At 34.2% G+C, this 19,576-nt stretch overlaps 1 protein-coding gene across 5 annotated transcripts in view; it reads left to right on the forward strand.

The window, feature by feature from the left end:
- Window positions 1–19,576, forward strand: part of ATP8A2 (ATPase phospholipid transporting 8A2) — an 865,734-nt gene that overhangs the window by 661,246 nt on the left and 184,912 nt on the right. For all 5 annotated transcript variants that reach the window (XM_074216189.1, XM_074216185.1, XM_074216187.1 and 2 more), the window contains 3 exons: window positions 3,229–3,307; window positions 18,838–18,899; window positions 19,495–19,551. In XM_074216189.1, coding sequence (XP_074072290.1) covers window positions 3,229–3,307; window positions 18,838–18,899; window positions 19,495–19,551 — 198 coding nt within the window. The remainder of the gene's footprint in view (window positions 1–3,228; window positions 3,308–18,837; window positions 18,900–19,494; window positions 19,552–19,576) is intronic.

The raw sequence follows: 19,576 nt of genomic DNA on the forward strand, positions 1-19,576 counted from the left end.
ACCATTTTGGTTCTTTTACCTCTGATGAAGAATTGATCTTCAGTTCCCAGTGAATAGAGCACTGGCCTTTGGAGTCAGAAGGACCAGAGTTTGAATTCAGCCTCAGACACCTGACATTTACTAGTTGTATGGCCTTGGGCAAGTCATTTAACCCTGTTTGCCTCACATGCAGGGTTCTGATTCATGTCCGGTCACTGGATCCAGATGACTCTCTGGAGGAGAAAGTGAGGCTGGTGACTTAAAACACAGCACCCCCTCAATCAAGTCCAATTCATGTGCTTGTCACAGCATCCCTCCTGATGTTGTGATCCTCATTGAGAACAAAGGACAAACATCATTATTTCTCAGCTGCCCTAATTCATGGTGTTTTGGGGGAATAATAAAGCAACCAATTATTTGTGTCTCTATTACTAGCATAAATTTTATGCCTTTTTCTGTAGTATTGTTTTTTGAACAAGAATTAATGATCTTTCAAAGCCTCAAACACTGAATAACAAGTATTATAGTTTATTTTCATGATTTTTTTCTTCAAGTAACTTATCCTTTGCTTATACCAGCTTCTGTAGAATTAGCTTTATATACAAGTGTTTAAAGTGGTCTATTTTTCTTTCTATTCCATATTTTCCCCCTGCCCTATTCCCATATTATTTCAGATGGTCAAATTTCTCAGTGATGGTAGTTCCCAAACCTGAATATTTAAAGGGAATGAGAGGTAGGCAGCAAAAATGGACTGGAGAATCAATTCAAAGGTTATGCAGCAGAAGAAATAATCAGTCTGGAACTTATTTCTGCATGCCAGGTAGCAAGTTAGTCAATCACAGAAATTAAGGAGGAAGAAACCAGAAAAAATCACCTTCTTGTGACAGAGCTTAAGTTCTGTCCTGGAACTATTCTCTCCAGTCACCAACAACCCTAGCTAGCATCAATCACCAAAAGAACCTTTGAGGTCCCCTTTTTCCCCTAATAGGACCTACAACATTTCTTTTGGGGAAAATTTAGTGAAATAATTGTTGTACCTTTTCACTTATATCCCACCATATTTCCAAATTCTAGAGAGCAGCCAATATAATGGAAGGAAAACCCCAGAAAGATAATAAAGACCTTGTATTTGTGGCTTCTGATATCAAAAAAAAAAAAAAGATTTGTAATGAGAGCACATGCTTCAGTCTGAGAAATAGTCTAAAACTGATATAATAAGATTTTTTTAATACTCAGTCATCTCAAAGTCTGAAAAACTCCATGATTTTCCTCATTCACCAGAGTCTGCCATTAGGCTTAGAATGAAATCATATATTAAGTAACTCTGAACCATCTTATCTAGTTGATAATGTTTCCCCTGAGGAGAAAGCTATTAATTCCACCATTCTTGGTGTATATCACTGAATAGAGAAACAATTTAGGCATATAGTGATCTCATTACTTGCATGGAGATATAAAAGTGTAGGCAGTATTTCTAAAAATTGTTTTAGTTTTTTAACTGTATACTTCATTTTTTTAATTTAGAAATTTATTCTTAGGTAACTATAGTAATTTAGTCTCATAATTTTCTCTTAAGTATCAGTTGGTTGAATCTGGCATTTACTAGATTTCATTAGGGGAAATCTCATAATGTAACAATGAAAATGGGTAGAAATGTTATATATGGGAAACTAACATTGGTAAATAGATTTCGATTTATAATTATGTAAATGGAACAATTTATTGGTTTCACCATTTGTAGATTATTGTTAGGATTTTTCCCCCCATTACATATTGCCTCTCAGAAACTTGAGCCTTGTTTTTATTGCAGAGAGGGAAGAAGAGATCTCATCTGTGACTTCATCTGTATATGAACTCCTAGTGTAAATACTCCTTCCACTAGTATAGATTGGCAATTTATCTGTAACCTATAGAGTTGCCTGGAGCACTTTCAGATTAAGCAATTTGTCCTTGGTCACACATGCAGCAGAAACAGGATCTCAATTTATCAATCCATAAAACATCTACTAAACATTTACTATAGTTCAGTACTATGCTAGCTTCTAGAGATATAAAGAAAAAGTAAAAACTGCCCTTTCCCTCAAGGAACTTACCTTCTAATGTGGGAGACATTATACACAAGAGAAATTGTAGTTGGCACTATTCCCAAGCAGATGGAAAGTAGTCCAAAAGGGCATGAAACTAAGAGGTGGGTGAGATCTTTCTGGATTTGAATCCAGTCATCCAAGAAATGTTGCTTCTCATGAATCCTTTGGTACCCCTCAAATGATTGTTGCAGTCATTTGGTAAGAAAAAATATTTTCTTTGACACCCCAGGGACCCATACATTGTAGAACATAGGACTATATTATGGTCATATTGCTGTTGGGTTTTCCTCTCACAAATATATAAGTATAGAAGTTCTCTTCAAGATTCTTAGTTTCCAAATACCAGTCATTAAAAAAAACAAAGCTGAAAAAAGAAACTATGAGATGTTTATCTATAAGACTAACTTCTCCAGTTCAGTCAGACTATATCATTTAAGCTTGCCTATTTTAAGCATGTCTCTGTGGTAGATTTTTAAAATAAAACTAATACAGTTTTAGTTTTTCTTTCATCTCTGTGGTTAGAAAAGATGATTGAGATACACTAATGAAGTTATAATGTGTTTTCTTTTCATGGTTTGGAAAATAATCTGACTTTCCAGTTCTATTGTTTGCCTGACCTCTGAAATAGTAAAATAGTGAAATTCATATTTGAAATGTATGCATTTAATGTTGAAAGGAAGAAAAGTTCTGAATTTTGTTTAGCTGAGCAATTCTCAAATTTTAAGGATTAAACTGAAAGATATACCTTATAGTGGAATGATCTGTGAGAAAATGCATGCAAAATGAAGCATTTAAAGAAATGACCTAGTAGGGAGGTGGGGGGGGGGGGTTAAGGAGATTTTTAAAAACTTTTTATTGTCCTTGAATAAATGAAAGAAGCCTGATCACAGCTAACAGTTTAGATTTGAACTGGCTATTAAAGCCTCAAGCTTATGTGTATATTTTTAAAGTGAAATAGTGTTATCCTGCAGTAGCACAGTTATTTGATTTTTTAAAGGTGAATGAGGAAATGCATTTTAGAAAACTTTGAAGAATAATATTCTGGCTTTGGAAAATTGTGACATGCTGCCAGTAAACTTCACAATGAGGTATTTGTTGAGAGTTAGACAGAGGTCAAGAGTTTGGGGCAGCCCACTGACTCCCTTGGTTTGTTTTCCCTTAGGTTTTCTGGGGTCACTGCATCAACGCCTTGATCCACTCCATCATTCTCTTCTGGGGTCCAATGAAAGCACTGGAGCATGGTAACGGCTTCATTATTTCAAATGTCAACAAGTAGCATTTCAGTCTTACTGGTGCCAATGTGTTTGCAATCTTTTTTTTTCTTTTTCTACAGAAATGGAAGTCACAACAGATTCTAGGGATAAAATACTTCCCTTAAATCTAATGATGATAGGCAGTCCCCTGGCTTATAGCTTCCAGGCTCAGACATGTATCTACTCTGACCTTCAGAAGCAGCTTTCTTTATATCTGACATGTAGATTGGGAGTACAAGGTCTTTCACACCTAATCTTTAATAAATATTTGAGTCACAAAGTTGGATGGAAGGCAGAGCTCTATTATGAAACTTAGAGTCCTCTTGTCAATGAGTTTAAAGATTTGTTTTCTAGTTCTTGTTTTTCATTTCCCTAGGCCCATGCTCTAATTCACACAGTAGCTCTCAAGGCCTGGTAAGAATTTAGATTTTTCAACTGACTATCTGGCCAAGCACTTTTCCCCCTGGAAAATAGCATTTCAAATTGAATTCTGGATGAAGACCAATTCACCAAGTTGGCTTTACTCTGCTCTCACTGGAGCTAGAAGGTGGGAGTTGAGGAAGTGTATTATTTGTATGCTTTTTGAACTTCTTGACCTGTCCCAAAATGTAGTCCAAAATAATGCCCTCTTAAAAAAGAAAGAGGTCTTTGGTCTCAATAGATGAAAGAGTATCCTAGAGTATACTATTCATCCCCCTCAAATAGTAATAATCCCCCTGGGAAAAATTATTCCAAGTCTTGACTAGACAAGGCCTTTTATTGTCCAAGGAACCAAAGAATATAAAGTTTCCATCCTTCATTGTGTTTCGGCGTAAAAGCTTTTTCAGCTTCAAACAAAAATGATTAATTCTTCCTGAGATATTCTTTAACCCATTAAATGCTTAAGGATGTTGAATGTGCATGCTTTGCCAATTCTCTGTGCCAGCTAACTGTCCTTGGGTGTAACATCAGGGCCAGTTTCCCTTCCAGATCATTAAAGAGCATAATAATGAATCTGAACATCCTTAAGCCTTGAAGCAATGTAGCTTTATAAGAGCTATTTTTCTATAAGAATCAAAAATTTTAAGTCAACTAATTAATTCTTTAAATCAAAGTAAAAATTATATGGATATTTGAGGACTTCATTGCAAAAAAATTAACATTTTTAGTTACAAAAGAATCACAAAACAATAGTGACTACAACCAGAAGTATTAAATTTACCTCCTTGTCTGAACCCAGATTAAATTTTTTCTAGACTACTGAGAGAAAGCCATAGTGATTGTATACTGAACTTTGGCTCCAATATCCTTTTATTGACATTTTTGGTACATTTCTACCCCCTTCAAAGCCCTGTCCCATGAAAACCCATCCACTGGCCAACAAAAAGACCTTAACTGGGCCTGATTAGGGGAATTGATCTTACCATCTCTTAGAGTTTGGATACTGAATCCCTATCCCTTTAGACATAACAGATTTAATGACTTTTGGAAAATCACTTAACTTCATGTTTTCAGGATCTCTATGTGAGTCATTTAAACTAAAAATTTACAGACACCAGCATAATGCTAGCAGCTATGACATTCTGCCTAGAGATGGAACCCATCTGTGTCTTTCCTCTTGAACCTACCATGCTACTGTCATTAAAGGGAACATACTAGAACTGGAACTTAGCCAATTCAGTCTCTCTCTTTCCTTAAAAACTTGAAAGTGGTAACCAGTCATTTGAATTTTTCCAAATTTTTGTCATCTTCCTCATCTAACCATATTTATTACTATATCATAGTATCTTTGCCAAATGAAAAAAGAGGGGAACAGTTTTCATTTTCAAGAATACAATGAAGGGGTGGCTAGGTGGTACAGTGGATAGAGCACCAGCCCAGCAGTCAGGAGTACCTGAGTTCAAATCCGGCCTCAGATACTTAATAATTACCTAGCTGTGTGGCCTTGGGCAAGCCACTTAACCCTTGCCTTGCAAAAACTTCAAAAAAAAAGAATACAATGAGAATTGAACAAAGACTAAAGACTATTAATGTCAAATTAGAAAAAAAAGCATTAGATTATTATGTAATTTTACTATCTCATACTTTATTTTTCTTCCTTAAGGATATGATTTCTCTGTCATCACATTCAACTAAGATCAATGTATAACATGTAACCAACATAAACACTAACAGAATGCCTTCTGTGGGGGGAGGGAAGCAAGAATGGGGGAAAATTGTAAAACTCAAAATAAATAAACTCTTTAAAAAAATTAAATTAAACTAAACTAAACATCAAAAAAAAAAAGAATACAGTGAGGAATAAGCAATGAGGCAGATATAGATACTGAGACTGAGAGAGTTTTAAGTGGTTTGCCCACTTGCCCACCCAGTTTGTAACTGAAATGGGACTCAAACTCAGTCTCTCTGACTGTCTGGCCAGTATTCTTTCCACTGTGCCATCTAGCAGCTCATTATCCTTCTTCCCACCCACAAGCATAGGTTTCCTTCAAGGCTTTGGCCTAGGCCTTGAAGAAAAGAAGGCATACCCTTGCCTTCACACACTATTCTAGGCAAATTGGCCTACTAACGGTTTCCCCTATATTAAATTTCAACACCCATATCTTTGCCTCTGTCTCTTTGGTCCCTCATGTCTAGAATATATTTTCTTTTCACTTCTTCAGGTTCTTAGAATCCTTATCTTCCTGTAAAGCATCCCCTGTATTTTATCTTAATCATCTCCCTCACCCCCACCCTCAATTGTCAATGATCTCTTCTTAAAATTACTATGCATATTTTAATTTTTTTTGACTTTTCTGTATAGATGTTGTATTCTTTCTAATTTAATGTAAATTCCTTAAGAGAAGGAACTCATGTCCCTAAATTCTCAAATTAGAACTGTTTCAGTAATAATATTGATAATGTTTTTGATGTCCACATGGAAAATTGTTCTCCACTTCAAACATATTACCATGACTACCATCATTATTCACATTATCGTTATCAATTTTAGGTCATTTTCTGTGGTCCCATCAAAAACACACACTGGTGCAGAGGAGAAACAGAAAGCTTGCAAATTGAATAATGCAAGGTGGCTAGGTGGTGTAGTGGATAAAGCACCGGCCCTGGAGTCAGGAGTACCTGGGTTCAAATCCAGTCTCAGACACTTAATAATTACCTAGCTGTGTGGCCTTGGGCAAGCCACTTAACCCTGTTTGCCTTGCAAAAAATCTAAAAAAAAAATTGAGTAATGCACAGGCAAACAGTTAAATAGGGCAGTTATGTGGCATAGTAGATAGAGTGCTGGGCTTAGAGTCAATAAAACTGATCTTCTTGAGTTCAAATTCAGCCTCAAGCACTTACTAACTGTGTAACTATGGCCAAGTCACATAATCCTGTTTGCCTCAATTTCATCATCTGTAAAGTGAGCTGGAGAAAGAAATGGAAAACCATTCCAGTATCTTTGCCAAAAAAATGCCAAACGGGGTCATGACATGAGAGTCAAATATGACTAAAACAACTGAAAAACAACAAAATCAGTTTATCAAGGGAGAATAACTGAAACTCTAACTTCTCAAACAAACTAGAAAGTAGTGGGGTCAGATGCAGTAATTTTATCAGTTTTAATGTTTCTGAGTTACACATGAATTCTCAACAAAACACTTACCTGTTTTCTTCTTGACAGAAGGCATCAAAAAAGTAGCCCTACAAATAGGGGCCAATTACAGATTCATGTACTTTTTTTAAAGAAGTATTCGCAGCCTATACTACCAAAGAAAATCTAAAAAACGGATAAGAAAATATGTTGGCCCCAGGATAACTTGTCATTTCAGTAATTGTTAAACAAATGTTCCAAAGAATCAAAACATTTATGCTGTGACATAACAGCTTTTATTGTTGTCCCAAAGTCCTTGACTCTGTTCTGTACTTGTAGCTTGGTCATGTACAAGTGTCTAAAATTGATCCAAGGAAAATGAGATTTAGAGTATTTGATAACCACACAGGAAACATCTCTTCTTAACACATATCACCAACATAAATATATCAAGTATAATTTTTATAAAATATAACATTTTCCAAGGAGCCAGTTGAAGCCTGTTATGATTCTGCCTAACTCCGAATCAAATATCATCTGTATCAAATAGAATTATGTATGACTTCCAAAGTGGAGAGACCATAGTATCTTTTTTAAACACTTGATACACATGAATAACATCACAGACACACACACACACACACACACACACACACACACACACAAACAATAGCTCCTTCAACTCATAGAATCTTTTTCCAATTATATAGAAGTGTCATTTGAACTTGAGTTTACAAATTTTAATGGATACCAAAGACAGATAGTGCCTGGAAGCTTTAAGCTTGAGTTTAGAGGTGAAATTGAGCCAACAGAGAAGGCTGATATTTTTAAATAACTTGGTCTACACCAGGCAAGACACATTAAATATAAAACTCCTTAGGGCAATTTTGTGGATAAAATTCCAGGCCTGAAATCAAGAAGAAGATCTGAATTCAAATTCAGCCTCAGATACTTACTAACAGTGTGTCTCTGGAAATGTTGCTTGACCTCTGTTTCAGTTTCCACATGAATAAAATAGGGATAATAACAATAATAACTAATATTTATAAAGCATTTGCTATGTAACAGGCACTGTTCTAAGCATTTTACAATTACCCAACCTTCCTTGAAAAGAATGAGGCTCTGAAAATGCTTTCAGTGACTTTACATTCCAATGATGAGCTTATATTTTGTTACTTTTATTCAATTACAGAAATAAGTTATTTTATATGACTGCAAGATAGTCTACAAAATATTAATTATAAAAGAATACAGAATAACAATTTGTCATAGGATCATTTCTAACTTATCACCATTGAACAAGATGAAAATAATATAATTATAATTATAATAATGTTAAAATTATGGGTTACAAAACACTTCATATACATTTCAGTTGATCTCTCAACAATTCACTCAGTAGGTATGGCAGGAATTGTGAGTATTTATTTATTTTTAAAGATGAGATACATAAAAAATTCTAAGTTCCTTATCCAGCATCTCATAGTTAAGTTTCTAGATTAAAGATGTGAACTCTGGTCTCCTTATTACTTAAACAATGTTCTTTCCATGATACAGTTTTTGACTTTTAACAGCCGGCCTCAGGCAAATTTAGCAAACTAAGTTAACATTTTAGAGTCAATTTCTGCAAAGTAGTAAAAAATTAAAGTAATGCTAATCAACAGTACTGGAAAATACATATTATTTGATCGCTTCAGTTGTGTCTGATTCTTCGTAATGCCATATCACGTTTTCTTGGCAAAGAAACTGGATTGATTTGTTATTTCCTTCTCTAGCTCATTTTATAAATGGGTTAAGGGACTTGCCCTGGGTCACAACAAATAATAAGTGTCTGAAGTCAGATTTGAACTCATGAGAATGCGTCTTCCTGATATAGGCCAGCCATCCTATCCACTGCACCACCTAGTTGCCCCCAAAATGGACTTTATTTGTACATGTGTATACTTACAAATCAATTCCATTTTGATTGATAATCACCATAGCAAATTAGGTTTACTCCAAAAGTAAAATATGGAAAGACAATATGAATTGGGGAAGAAGATTGATACTAGAAGTTACCTGACAGGGCTAGGTACTAGATATGTTATCTCACCAGTAGAAGGTGCATATCAGTGAGGAAAGTCTGTATCCTACTGCAATGTAGCACCTCCTGTAATACCCAATAATCTCAGTGTTTTGTAGAGAGCAGCCTCTGACTTCCCAGGATCATATAGTCAATATGGTTCAGAGGTAATACTGGAACCCAGGTCTTCCTTGTTCTTAGCCCTTCCTTAGTTTAAGTAATAAAGGAACCAGGGTTCACATCCTGACTATAATCTAGTTCTCTATTCACTCTGATGCTACTTTGGATACTACTCAAATAAGAAAATATTGCCCACAGCTATTCCTTTTTCATCCACCAGCAGGTTTCTTGCTATTCTTGCTATTCATCACCTGCCCAAACACTGCCAAATCTAGAACTCTGAAGTCAAAGAAATGGAGAGAATGTTCAGGTACCTGCTTTGTCCTGACCACTGGGCAAACCTTGAGTTTTTACTGCTGGTATGGGTTATGTCATTGCCAGAGAAATGTATAAGTTAATTTGGGGTATAAGATTCTTCAGGACCCCTGGAACAAAACTACTTTTCCCCTTGTTACTGTTTTGTTTTTGTTTTTTTGTCATCAACTTGTTATAGATAGATGGTGCAGTGAATAGAACACCGGCCCTGGAGTCAGGAGTACCTGAGTTCAAATCCAGCCTCAGATACTTCATAATTGCCTAGCTGTGAGGCCTTGGGCAAGTCACTTAACCCCATTGCCTTGCAAAAAAAACCTAAAAAAAAATAAATAAATAAAGATAGAGTGCCTTAAACGAGTGTGGACATGTTGCCTGTTAGAATGCTTCTTAGCAGGGCGTCTAGGTGGCTTAGTGGATAAAGTACCAGCCCTGGAGTCAGGAGTACCTGAGTTCAAACCTAGCTGTGTGGCCTTAGGCAAGCCACTTAACCCCATTTGCCTTACAAAAATAAAAATAAAAGTAAAGAGAGTATCCACTGTCAAGGGCAAGTAGGACTTCCAACTTCTACTCTGAAGAAGAGGCCTAATGAACCTCATTATTTTGTGGTCTCGATATAAATTGTTTGACTCAATTTCAACCTCCTCCCCATCTGCCTATTACTAAAATTGCTATTACAAAAACAATTGAAATGTAAATTTATCTCTAAGATCCTTTCCAAATCCTATGATTCTCTTACTGTTCTCTGGCTAGGTTTGCTAATATGTGGAAGAAAGGGATCAGAAGCCTGAATAATCCACAAACTGGGCTTTTAGTTTTAGAAGATTTGAGAGACGATTTTTAAGAAGGCTTGTAATAAATGCATAATGAAAGGGGGAAAAACTCTTCTCTAGGAATATAATATGCATTCGTTAAGTAACAGGCAATAGATAGAAAAACTACGATACAGCCCCTGATTTCAAAGAGTTTTCATGCTATAATTTTTATAGACTGAAAACAGACTTGATCATATTAGAGGCAATTTTTAATTTACTAGGGGATTATTTTCTAAAAGTTATTTCTAAGAAGAATCTTGTCCTAGAAATAGCATTAAACATAGCAGTTATATTCCCAAGGACCCCTCAAATGCTTGTTTGATGTTGGTCAGTAGAACAAAGTAACTTGCCCTGATCACTCTTTGACGCTGAACCATCTTGAAACCTGAAAGCTCTGGTTCCTCTTTGCCTTGAGTCCCTTTAAAGCCTAGAGAGGAAGGGAATATTGGAAGAAGAAAGTTTAAGCAGAATCTCCAGCAGCTGGGACATTTCCACAGCAGCATCTGAAAAAAGGGCTCTGGAAGCATGAAGTAGTATGGAGGTCAGAACTATCAGAATGGAAGCTGGGTGAGTCTTTCAGTGACTTTCAGAGAAATGTTCCCAGCAAGATGGACACAGAGACATTTATGTGAATAGCTGTGAAAAATTAACATTTCATTATCCTGTGCTACCATTTCTTACTGTAATGAATATAAACTATTTTACGTGAAGTCTTAATATTATTATATCCCTTTTTTTGAGGACATCTCAGAGAAGTTACAATTATCCACAATAACTTTGTCTTTAAAAACGTAAATTTTCTCAGGGTCAAGCTAGTAGTTTTATAATTTGTTTATTTGTTTTATGTAATGATTTGTTGTTAATTGTTACTAACAACTATGTGTTAAAAACTAGCACCTCTGAACATGTTGTCATATATTACTCATGTGCTGTTTTATTTTAAAGTTTTGAAATACCACTAATTGTCTATGTGCAGTTCCCCCCCAAAAAATAATTTTTGATAGACCTTCACTACATGTCTGTCTTTCAGTCACTCCATTTGTTGAAGTGTCAGACAAATTTTTATGCTCCATACCTCAGAGTAAAGCTTGTCCCTTTTGAATAACCCCTTTTACAAACCTGGGTGAGAGCCCAGGATGCCCTCATTACTAAGACAACTCTAGCAACTTTTAGAATTGATTTTAAATTTAGATTATAAATGTCATTGGCATCAGCGGGCCTATCAATCTCCCAAAGAATGTATTGATCATCTTGGACTATGGCCTTATTTCCTTTTTTCACATTAAACAATTTTACTGAAATATATATATATAATATTTTATATATATATAATATTATATATATATATATATATATATATATATATATAGCATTTACAGTCTATAATTTACCTTTGGTATGTTAATTTCATTTGAGTTTCATAGTGATCCTTGAAAATATCTAATGCAAGTATTATTGTCCCAGTTTTACAGAGGAAGAAACTGAAGCTTATAAAAGTTGTGTACTTTCTCTGTTTCATACAGCTGTTATATGGTACAGCCAGGAACTCATCTTCTGAGAAGAGTCATAGTGTGGTAGAAAGAATATAGATTGTTGGAGTTAAGAAACATAAGTTCACATCCCAGCTCTGACACATTCTAGCTGGGTCAGCATGAGCAAATCACTTTATCCCTCTAAATCTGTTTCCTCATCTGTAAAATGAACCTAATAATATCAGTGCCATCCCACTCACAGAGTAATTATAAAATGAAATATCTTTATAAAGCCTCCAGTGCAAAACAGATGTGACCGCCTATTATTCTAAGCCCTCTTACCATGCTTCTTCCTCCATTCCAAGTTGACCCTTCAAATATACATAGATAAAAGGCCTGCCAAGGTAATATTGAGCCTAAATTATGAAAACTGATCTAAAGAACACATTCTTTTGTTGTAATACTTAAAACTTAAACCAAAGAATTTTTCTTAGTTAAGAAGTGTAAGCTGAGACTTATTGCTCTCTCTCTATGTCTATAACTTCTAGTCTGACAAAATGAATTTGGGAAGGAAAAAATAGCAATTCCATCTCTCATTCAAGATATCCACAAATACTGATTTTATAATATTGAACTGCATATCTGACCGTTGACTTCATCTAACTAAACCTTGTCATCATTCCCATAGCACAAGGAGGATAGAAAGAAGTTTACCTTCCTTTTTGGTTTATAAAAATTTCATGTTATTGGTAGTAGGCATCTGAAAAATACTTTTTCTTCATTGTAGGAATAAAAGGGTTGAGAAAAAGCTTTTAGAATTGATTTTAAATAGTATATAAATAGTATACAAAACATTCAACATCTGTTTTACTTTAAAATAAATTAAAGTGTCTGTGTGTGTGTATACGCACACACACACACACACACACACAAACACACAGAGGATCAGGATCCGAAAGTCTTAGTGTAATTTTAACCTGATAGTTTAAAACTGCACTAAGACTTATGGAACACCTGAAACTTTTTTATTATTATTTTAAACTATGTTAGCTTAAAACTGCATTATGATTTTTGAGATACTCTGTATATAATAATACATATATGCATATTTATATAGAAAAAATATTTTTACTGCATCTGTGATTTGGCCATATAAGAATCTCCCAATAAGGAACTGCCTCTATAATTTTTTCTTTTTTAAAAATATAAATTCAATTTTCATTTTCATTTCCAAATTCTTTTTCCCACCTCCTACCCATTGAGAAAGTAAGAAAATAAAACCTGTTGCAAATATGTGTGTGTATGTGTGTGTGTGTGTGTGTAGGCAACCATAAAAAATTTCCATATTAGCTAAATTCGAAAACAATAAAAGAAAGAAAATGGATTTTAATCTACCCTCCAAGTTTATCATTTCTTTATCTGCAGGTGGATAAAATGTTTCATCATGAGTCCTCTGAAACTGACTGGTTCCATTGTTGACTTGAACCTTGCAATAGCTCTCTAGCTAAGATAAAACACTACCTCTCTAAGAATATGTTGAAAGGTTTAATATTTGAAATACATATTATCAATAGAATCTCCAATAGTGAAATAAATGGCTCCATCTGCAATTTGACTTTCTCTTCTTGGCCAGCTGGTTATGCCAGTTCTCCAATTTATTTCTATCTTTTTCACATAGAGTATGGTGCCAGTATAAAAAATAAAAAACTAATCAAATCAAATGCTTTGATATGACATTAGAATTTAAAATTTATCCTTTAATGAAAACAAAATTTCTTTAAAAAGGGAGTATATCAAAGATGACAAAGTCTTGCAGTCCTGCAAGCATCCAAAATGTGGATTTCAGAGCTTCCGAGTGCTGACAAGATCCACAAGAGGAAATGAACTGAAGTTTCAGCATGAGACTTAGGTTAGACATAAGAAAACCCCTTGATAGTTAATGTTAAACATTGGAGCTGATCATTGAGGGAAGTCATTGTCTGTCTTTGACTGATGAACCCTGAGATTAGTGGTCACCAAAGGTCTTGATTGATGAAGGTGTGATTCTGGTGGGGAAGAGGGAATGGAGGGAAATGGATGACTAAGATCTTTCCTAGATTCAATTTTGTTTTAGTGTTGAGTAAAATGTTTTCTCTACAGAGTGGCTAAAGGAGTTTGTTTTTAGGAGTGAAACTTTGTTTTAGAAAAGAGAAGTCTTTTCTAAAACCTTGGACTGATAAAACAAGCTCTCACTTGTTGCTAATGATAAGGAACAAAAAAGATAGATACTGTGGAAAATTACATTCACCACATAGCTGCCAAACTAATTTTCTTCCTTTACTCAACCTTTCACCAGAGTTGACATTATACATCCTCTATATTTAATGAAATTGGCTAATATGAGTTTTTATCTTCCTCCTATTTTCTGATTGAGCTGCAATAATAATAATAAATAATAATAATAATAGCATTTATAAGGCATTTTAAGGTTTTCACTGATGTTATCTCATTTGAAACTTAACAACCCTGGGGTGGCTAGGCGGCACAGTGGATAAAGCACCCGCCCTGGAGTCAGGAGTACCGGGGTTCAAATCTGGTCTCAGACACTTAATAATTACCTAGCTGTGTGGCCTTGGGCAAGCCACTTAACCCCATTTGCCTTGCAAAAACCTAAAAAAAAAATTAACAACCCTGTGAGCTCCATTTTACAGATGAGACGATTGAGGTTTAGAGTTAAGTTGCCCAGGGTTAATCAACTAGTTGGTGTCTGAGCAAAGATTCAAATTCAGATCTTTCTGACTTCCTTATATCACACTGCTGGGTATGTCATACACAGAAAGCAAAATCAGTGATGCTAGGTCAAAAACAAAACTAGTGGACTATAGAAAAATCCAGAAGAGGGCAGAGAAAAGTGCAGAGGAAAAAAAAATCCATATATTATTAAGTCTAGGAATTATAAATGTGATTTGGGAATTATATTGATAAGGTATAACATATTTTAATTAATTTTCTTAGAACCTTATATTGAAATTTTCCCAGAAGTTGCATGTTTTGGACACTAAGATAATTTATAAATTAATCAAGGCAGAGGCAGAAGTGAACATTTGGAAATACTAAAAGAATGTATCCAAATTAAAGAATTGGCAGGAATAATCAAGGAGGGGAGGAAGGCAAATGTGAAACCTTAAAAAAATAACAATATTAGGGACTACTGACTCAATGACATCTGCTAAATTATAGGAAAGCCATTTCCCTGAGGGAAATGGTGGAATCCCTAAACTTGAGAGACACAGGCTAGACAAAGAAAGCAGAAATGTATGGTAGACAATCTGCCTCCAAAACAAATGGAATCACCTAATTGGTGTTTTATAATCTTGAATTCTCAGTGGACTTTGGCTTATGATTGTTTTTATCCACAAGAAATTCCTTAGAACTTATGCTCTGCAAGGCTAACTTTTTGGCAGATTATAACCAGAGAACAAAGCCCATAGTTACTTGCCATTAAAGTAGTTCACTTGCAGTCAGTGAAAAAAACCATATTCTGGGAGAATTTCCCTAAAATAAGCATTTGAATGCTGATGTTTTTCAAATCAGCTGTATTTTCTAAGATATTTGGCAAATTCTGGTCTATATTTTACAGTCTTAGAGAATTCCTTCAGTACCGTGTCCACAGATTCAGAGCTAGTGGGTGTCAGAGAGAGGGATTGAACCTGATTTCAAAGTTGGCCATCTATTCACTATCTTATGCTACTTCTCCTTTCAAGTAAAAAAGAGAATATTACCTCAGGTGGTATTAATCTTGACTTAGGAAGAACTTCTACCTCTCTGGACTTAAATTCCTAGTATGGAACTGACTTTAACTCCGAAAGGGTGATTTGTATCTTTGAGAACTGTAGAGTCATACACAGAGAGCTGGAAGAGATGCTGTCTGTCATCACATCTAATCCCTTCATTTTAAAGTTGGGGAAACTCAGGCAAAGGAAGGTCCACTGACTTGTGTTAAATTACACAGTAAGTGAAAATGTCAAGATTGGAACACCTGTCCCCTGATTTCAAATCCAGCATGCTTTAAATTTCAACATAGAATCATCCTGTCTTAATTTAATTTTATATGTGAGAAAAGAAATTCTGTTTAAGTAGTAATTTCTGCAGTATTGAAGGAGCATATTTGGTAAAACCTCAAAAATAGAGATAGAACAAAGCTTTTAAGTTAACTTTATTCCTTTCCTCTTATAATGCCAAATAATTTCATAAATATTTTACCTCTTCGGTCAGCCTATTATTAAATGTCTCCTGGGTAGAGTTTCCTTTATTTCTCTTAATGGATTAATTAGTCTTCATTCCAACAAATCTCACAGCAGGAAATTTTTTCTGTGTATCAAACCCACCAAACTTTATTTTTATTTTCAGGACCCCATTTAATGAAGTCAAAGTTACATATTTCTTTTCTCTTATATATGTAGATAGTTATGTCCCATACGCTCAGTTTTCTCTCAGCCAAACAGTATATTATTCTAATTCTTTCTTCATGTTTGTCTCTCTTCCTCATAATTATCTATGTTCTGTTTATCTGAATTTCTCCCACTCATCTTTATCTTTCTAATAATGAAGTGCTCTAAAGTAAACACCATATAAGAACTATATCCTCTACAGAATTCTCCTCACATCTCTGATTTTTATGGTTTATATTATTTTATTCAAAGCTCAGGGATCTTAGATTTTTTCCATATTGTACATAATTTTCTGTATATTTATTTCTAGAATTAACTACATTATGTGACTGCATTCCACATTATTTTTCCTTTTTTCCTTTAAGTTGCTTTATTTTATTGTTTAGGACTCATTTTTCTACCTTTATTCATGAAAAGGTGCTTTTTCCCTTTACAAAATCTTGTCATTTATTACAAACAGAATTTCCTGCATCTGGTGTTTATTTTTTCTTATATTGCATAAGCATAAAAGATACTCTAAAATTTCAAATCATCTGCTCTGTGTCATTTGCTCCTTGAAACAGTTTATTTCTGACGGGATTTTTATTTCTTTGAGTCTTCTATAACATTTTAAATAATTGCCCAAGCATAACTTTTCATTTGTCTTTTGCTTCTACCATGTTTATTTAGAAGTTCTTATCTAGAGAATTTTTCTAACTCTGTTCAGTGCTCCCTATACATAGAATCTCGCAGGCTTTCAAAGTAGACTTAAGCTATTCTTATAAAGATTAAAAACATATACTCTTTTATTCATAGATAAAGAGATGTGAGACCAAGAGATTTATCTTAAGCTTAGGATGAATGAATAGGAGATCTATTACTGTAATTTTATGTCATTAAATTCCTAGTAAAAACCAACTCTTTTCTGAAAATTTTTGTTCCACACAATTGAACATATATAAATTTCAAAATATTATTCTTTCATATAATAAGAAAAACTGAACCCTTCATATCTATCAAGTTAGCCAAAAAAATTAAGAGAAATGAAATTCAGTGCTGAATGATTATGGAGAAACAGATGCATTTCTGTATCAGTGGTAGAATTTCAAACTTGTAGAATTTTGAGGAACAGTCTGTCACAGTAAAAAGCTAGCAAACAAGCCTTGACCCGATAATTCAAGGCTGGAAATGTATTTTCAAAAACAACAGATATCTACCTTTCAAAAATTTTCATAGCAGCATTATTTATAATAGCAAAAAAGTTGAAATATACTTAAATATCTAGCAGGAGGAGAATAGTTAAATAAATTTCTTTTGGGAATTTCAATAGGTAATTGCAACCTAATTGTAAAGAAATGGGAAATGACTAAATATATTTTATGTATTATAATTTTCTAAAATCCTAGTGTTATATGGAAGGTAAAAGAGTTAGTAAAAATATGGGCCCCTTGAATCTTCATCCTTGTTTCTCAATCCAGAACAACAGTAGGTTCCAACAGTTTAGTTGCCCTGGCTTGTCTCCTTGGGTTTGGGTACAGAGGAATATAGAGTCAATTGTTCAAGGTAAAACTGGAGCTTGGCTGGCCCTCAATTCTATTAAGAACAGGGGAATGTGTGAGAGGGGCAATTGAAACTCCAAAGGTAAAAATGAAGTTGAGTCTATAAACATAAGCCAGAGCCACTGGTCACAGGTCTGGTTTTGAAGATGAAGGATGAATTTACCTGAAGAAACCCTTCATAATTTAAAGAATAGGCAATTTACCAGTAGAAACTTGGACTTATTATAACAGTCTTAGTAATAGTAGAAATAAATTATGTTACTATTGGAATTACATACATTGTAAGTACATTGTTCTTAGTAATCTGGAAAGGACAAATAGAAAAAAATGTCTGAATCTATAAAATCCTACTCCTATTACCTAGGATTCTCTCAAAGCAGTGTAAATGCCACCAATTTAGTTGCATGTGAAAAACATGATTAATGATCATACTTGAAAATTCTCTGAGTCCAGTCACAAATTCAGTTGGCATGTATGTAGTTGTCATCTTATATAGAGTCTTTTCCAACACAGCAAGAATTAGAAAAGGACACTTACAAAACTGTCGAGATTAGTACTGTCTAAAGATAAAGTTCTAAATGCTTATTTTTTTTAACTGCAGAAATGGCAGGTGTTAAAATTAGAGGACAAATCAAGGATCATATTAAAAATATTGATAGGGACAGATAGGTGGTACAGTGGATAGAGTACTGGTCCTGGAGTCAGGAGGACCTGAGTTCAAATTGTCCTCAGACACTTAATAATTGCCTAGCTGTGTGACTTTGAACAAGTCACTTAACCCCATTGCCCTGCCAAGAAAAATTCAAAAAAAGCAAAAGAAAAATGCTAATAAAGTTTAATAATGTTCTTTTTTTAATAACATTTTTAAAAAAAGAAAAATCAATCATTCATATACGTACATATATATACATATATATGTATATATATATATATATATAGCTTTTTGGAGAGTTTAAATGAAAAAAAACTAAAGGTATCAGGAGGAGAAAGAGACAGGTCATTACAGACGGTGCAACATTAACCGCTTTAAAATATAACCATATACTATTTGATCAATATATGGTCCCTGGATAAAATCAGATACAAATTTCTATTCTTAACATTGGAACTTGTGAACTCTGGTATGAGAATATATGTTCTCAACTTTAATAATACTGAATTTTTAAAATTATACTTATATCATTGGACTTAATAATGACTTTTTCACTTTTTTCAGATGCACCATTTCCAAATGGTCACGTTGTAGACTATTTATTTGTTGGAAACATTGTTTATACGGTAAGTCTTTCAATATACTCCCTTTTATGCAGTGTTTAAGATGTGTTATTCTTAATGTTATTATGACCTCACTCTTTTAAAGAGCAATACTGATTATTTAGTTTTGATTTATTGTGTTTTTTATCATTTGATGTATATTGGAAGAACAAAAATTTATGGGTTGTGATTTTTGACCAATTATTTGTAAAAGGTCAGGGTCTGAGAACTTACATATATGTACACATAATAGCAAAAATGTGTATACTTATATATCCAAAGAAATAAAAACCTTGGGTATTTTTCCCCACCACTCCAAATGATCTGTTGTGTTTAACTAGAACAAGTAGAAATAAAATAAACAAATTTGGTATGATTTCATACCTAAGTCTTGAGATGATAGCTTGGTCAGAAGAGAAGGAGGCTACTCAAGGTTAAAAACCTTTTGTTGGGTGGACTAGGGTGGGGGAAAATATAACCCTATGTTCCTCAGCAGTCAGATTTTTTTGAAGTAGTTCCAACATTGAGACTACTGTGAAGGAATCTAGGGACAAGATGATTTCTAAGGGGGAAATTTGACAATGCAAGAACACATTTTGACTCATTCCTCTTTCCACAGTATGTTGTTGTTACTGTTTGTCTGAAAGCTGGTTTAGAGACAAGAGCTTGGACAAAAGTAAGTACCTCTTTTGTATGGTATA

The sequence above is a fragment of the Macrotis lagotis genome, chromosome 1 (assembly GCF_037893015.1).
Source record: "Macrotis lagotis isolate mMagLag1 chromosome 1, bilby.v1.9.chrom.fasta, whole genome shotgun sequence".
Classification (NCBI taxonomy): Eukaryota; Metazoa; Chordata; class Mammalia; order Peramelemorphia; family Peramelidae; genus Macrotis; species Macrotis lagotis.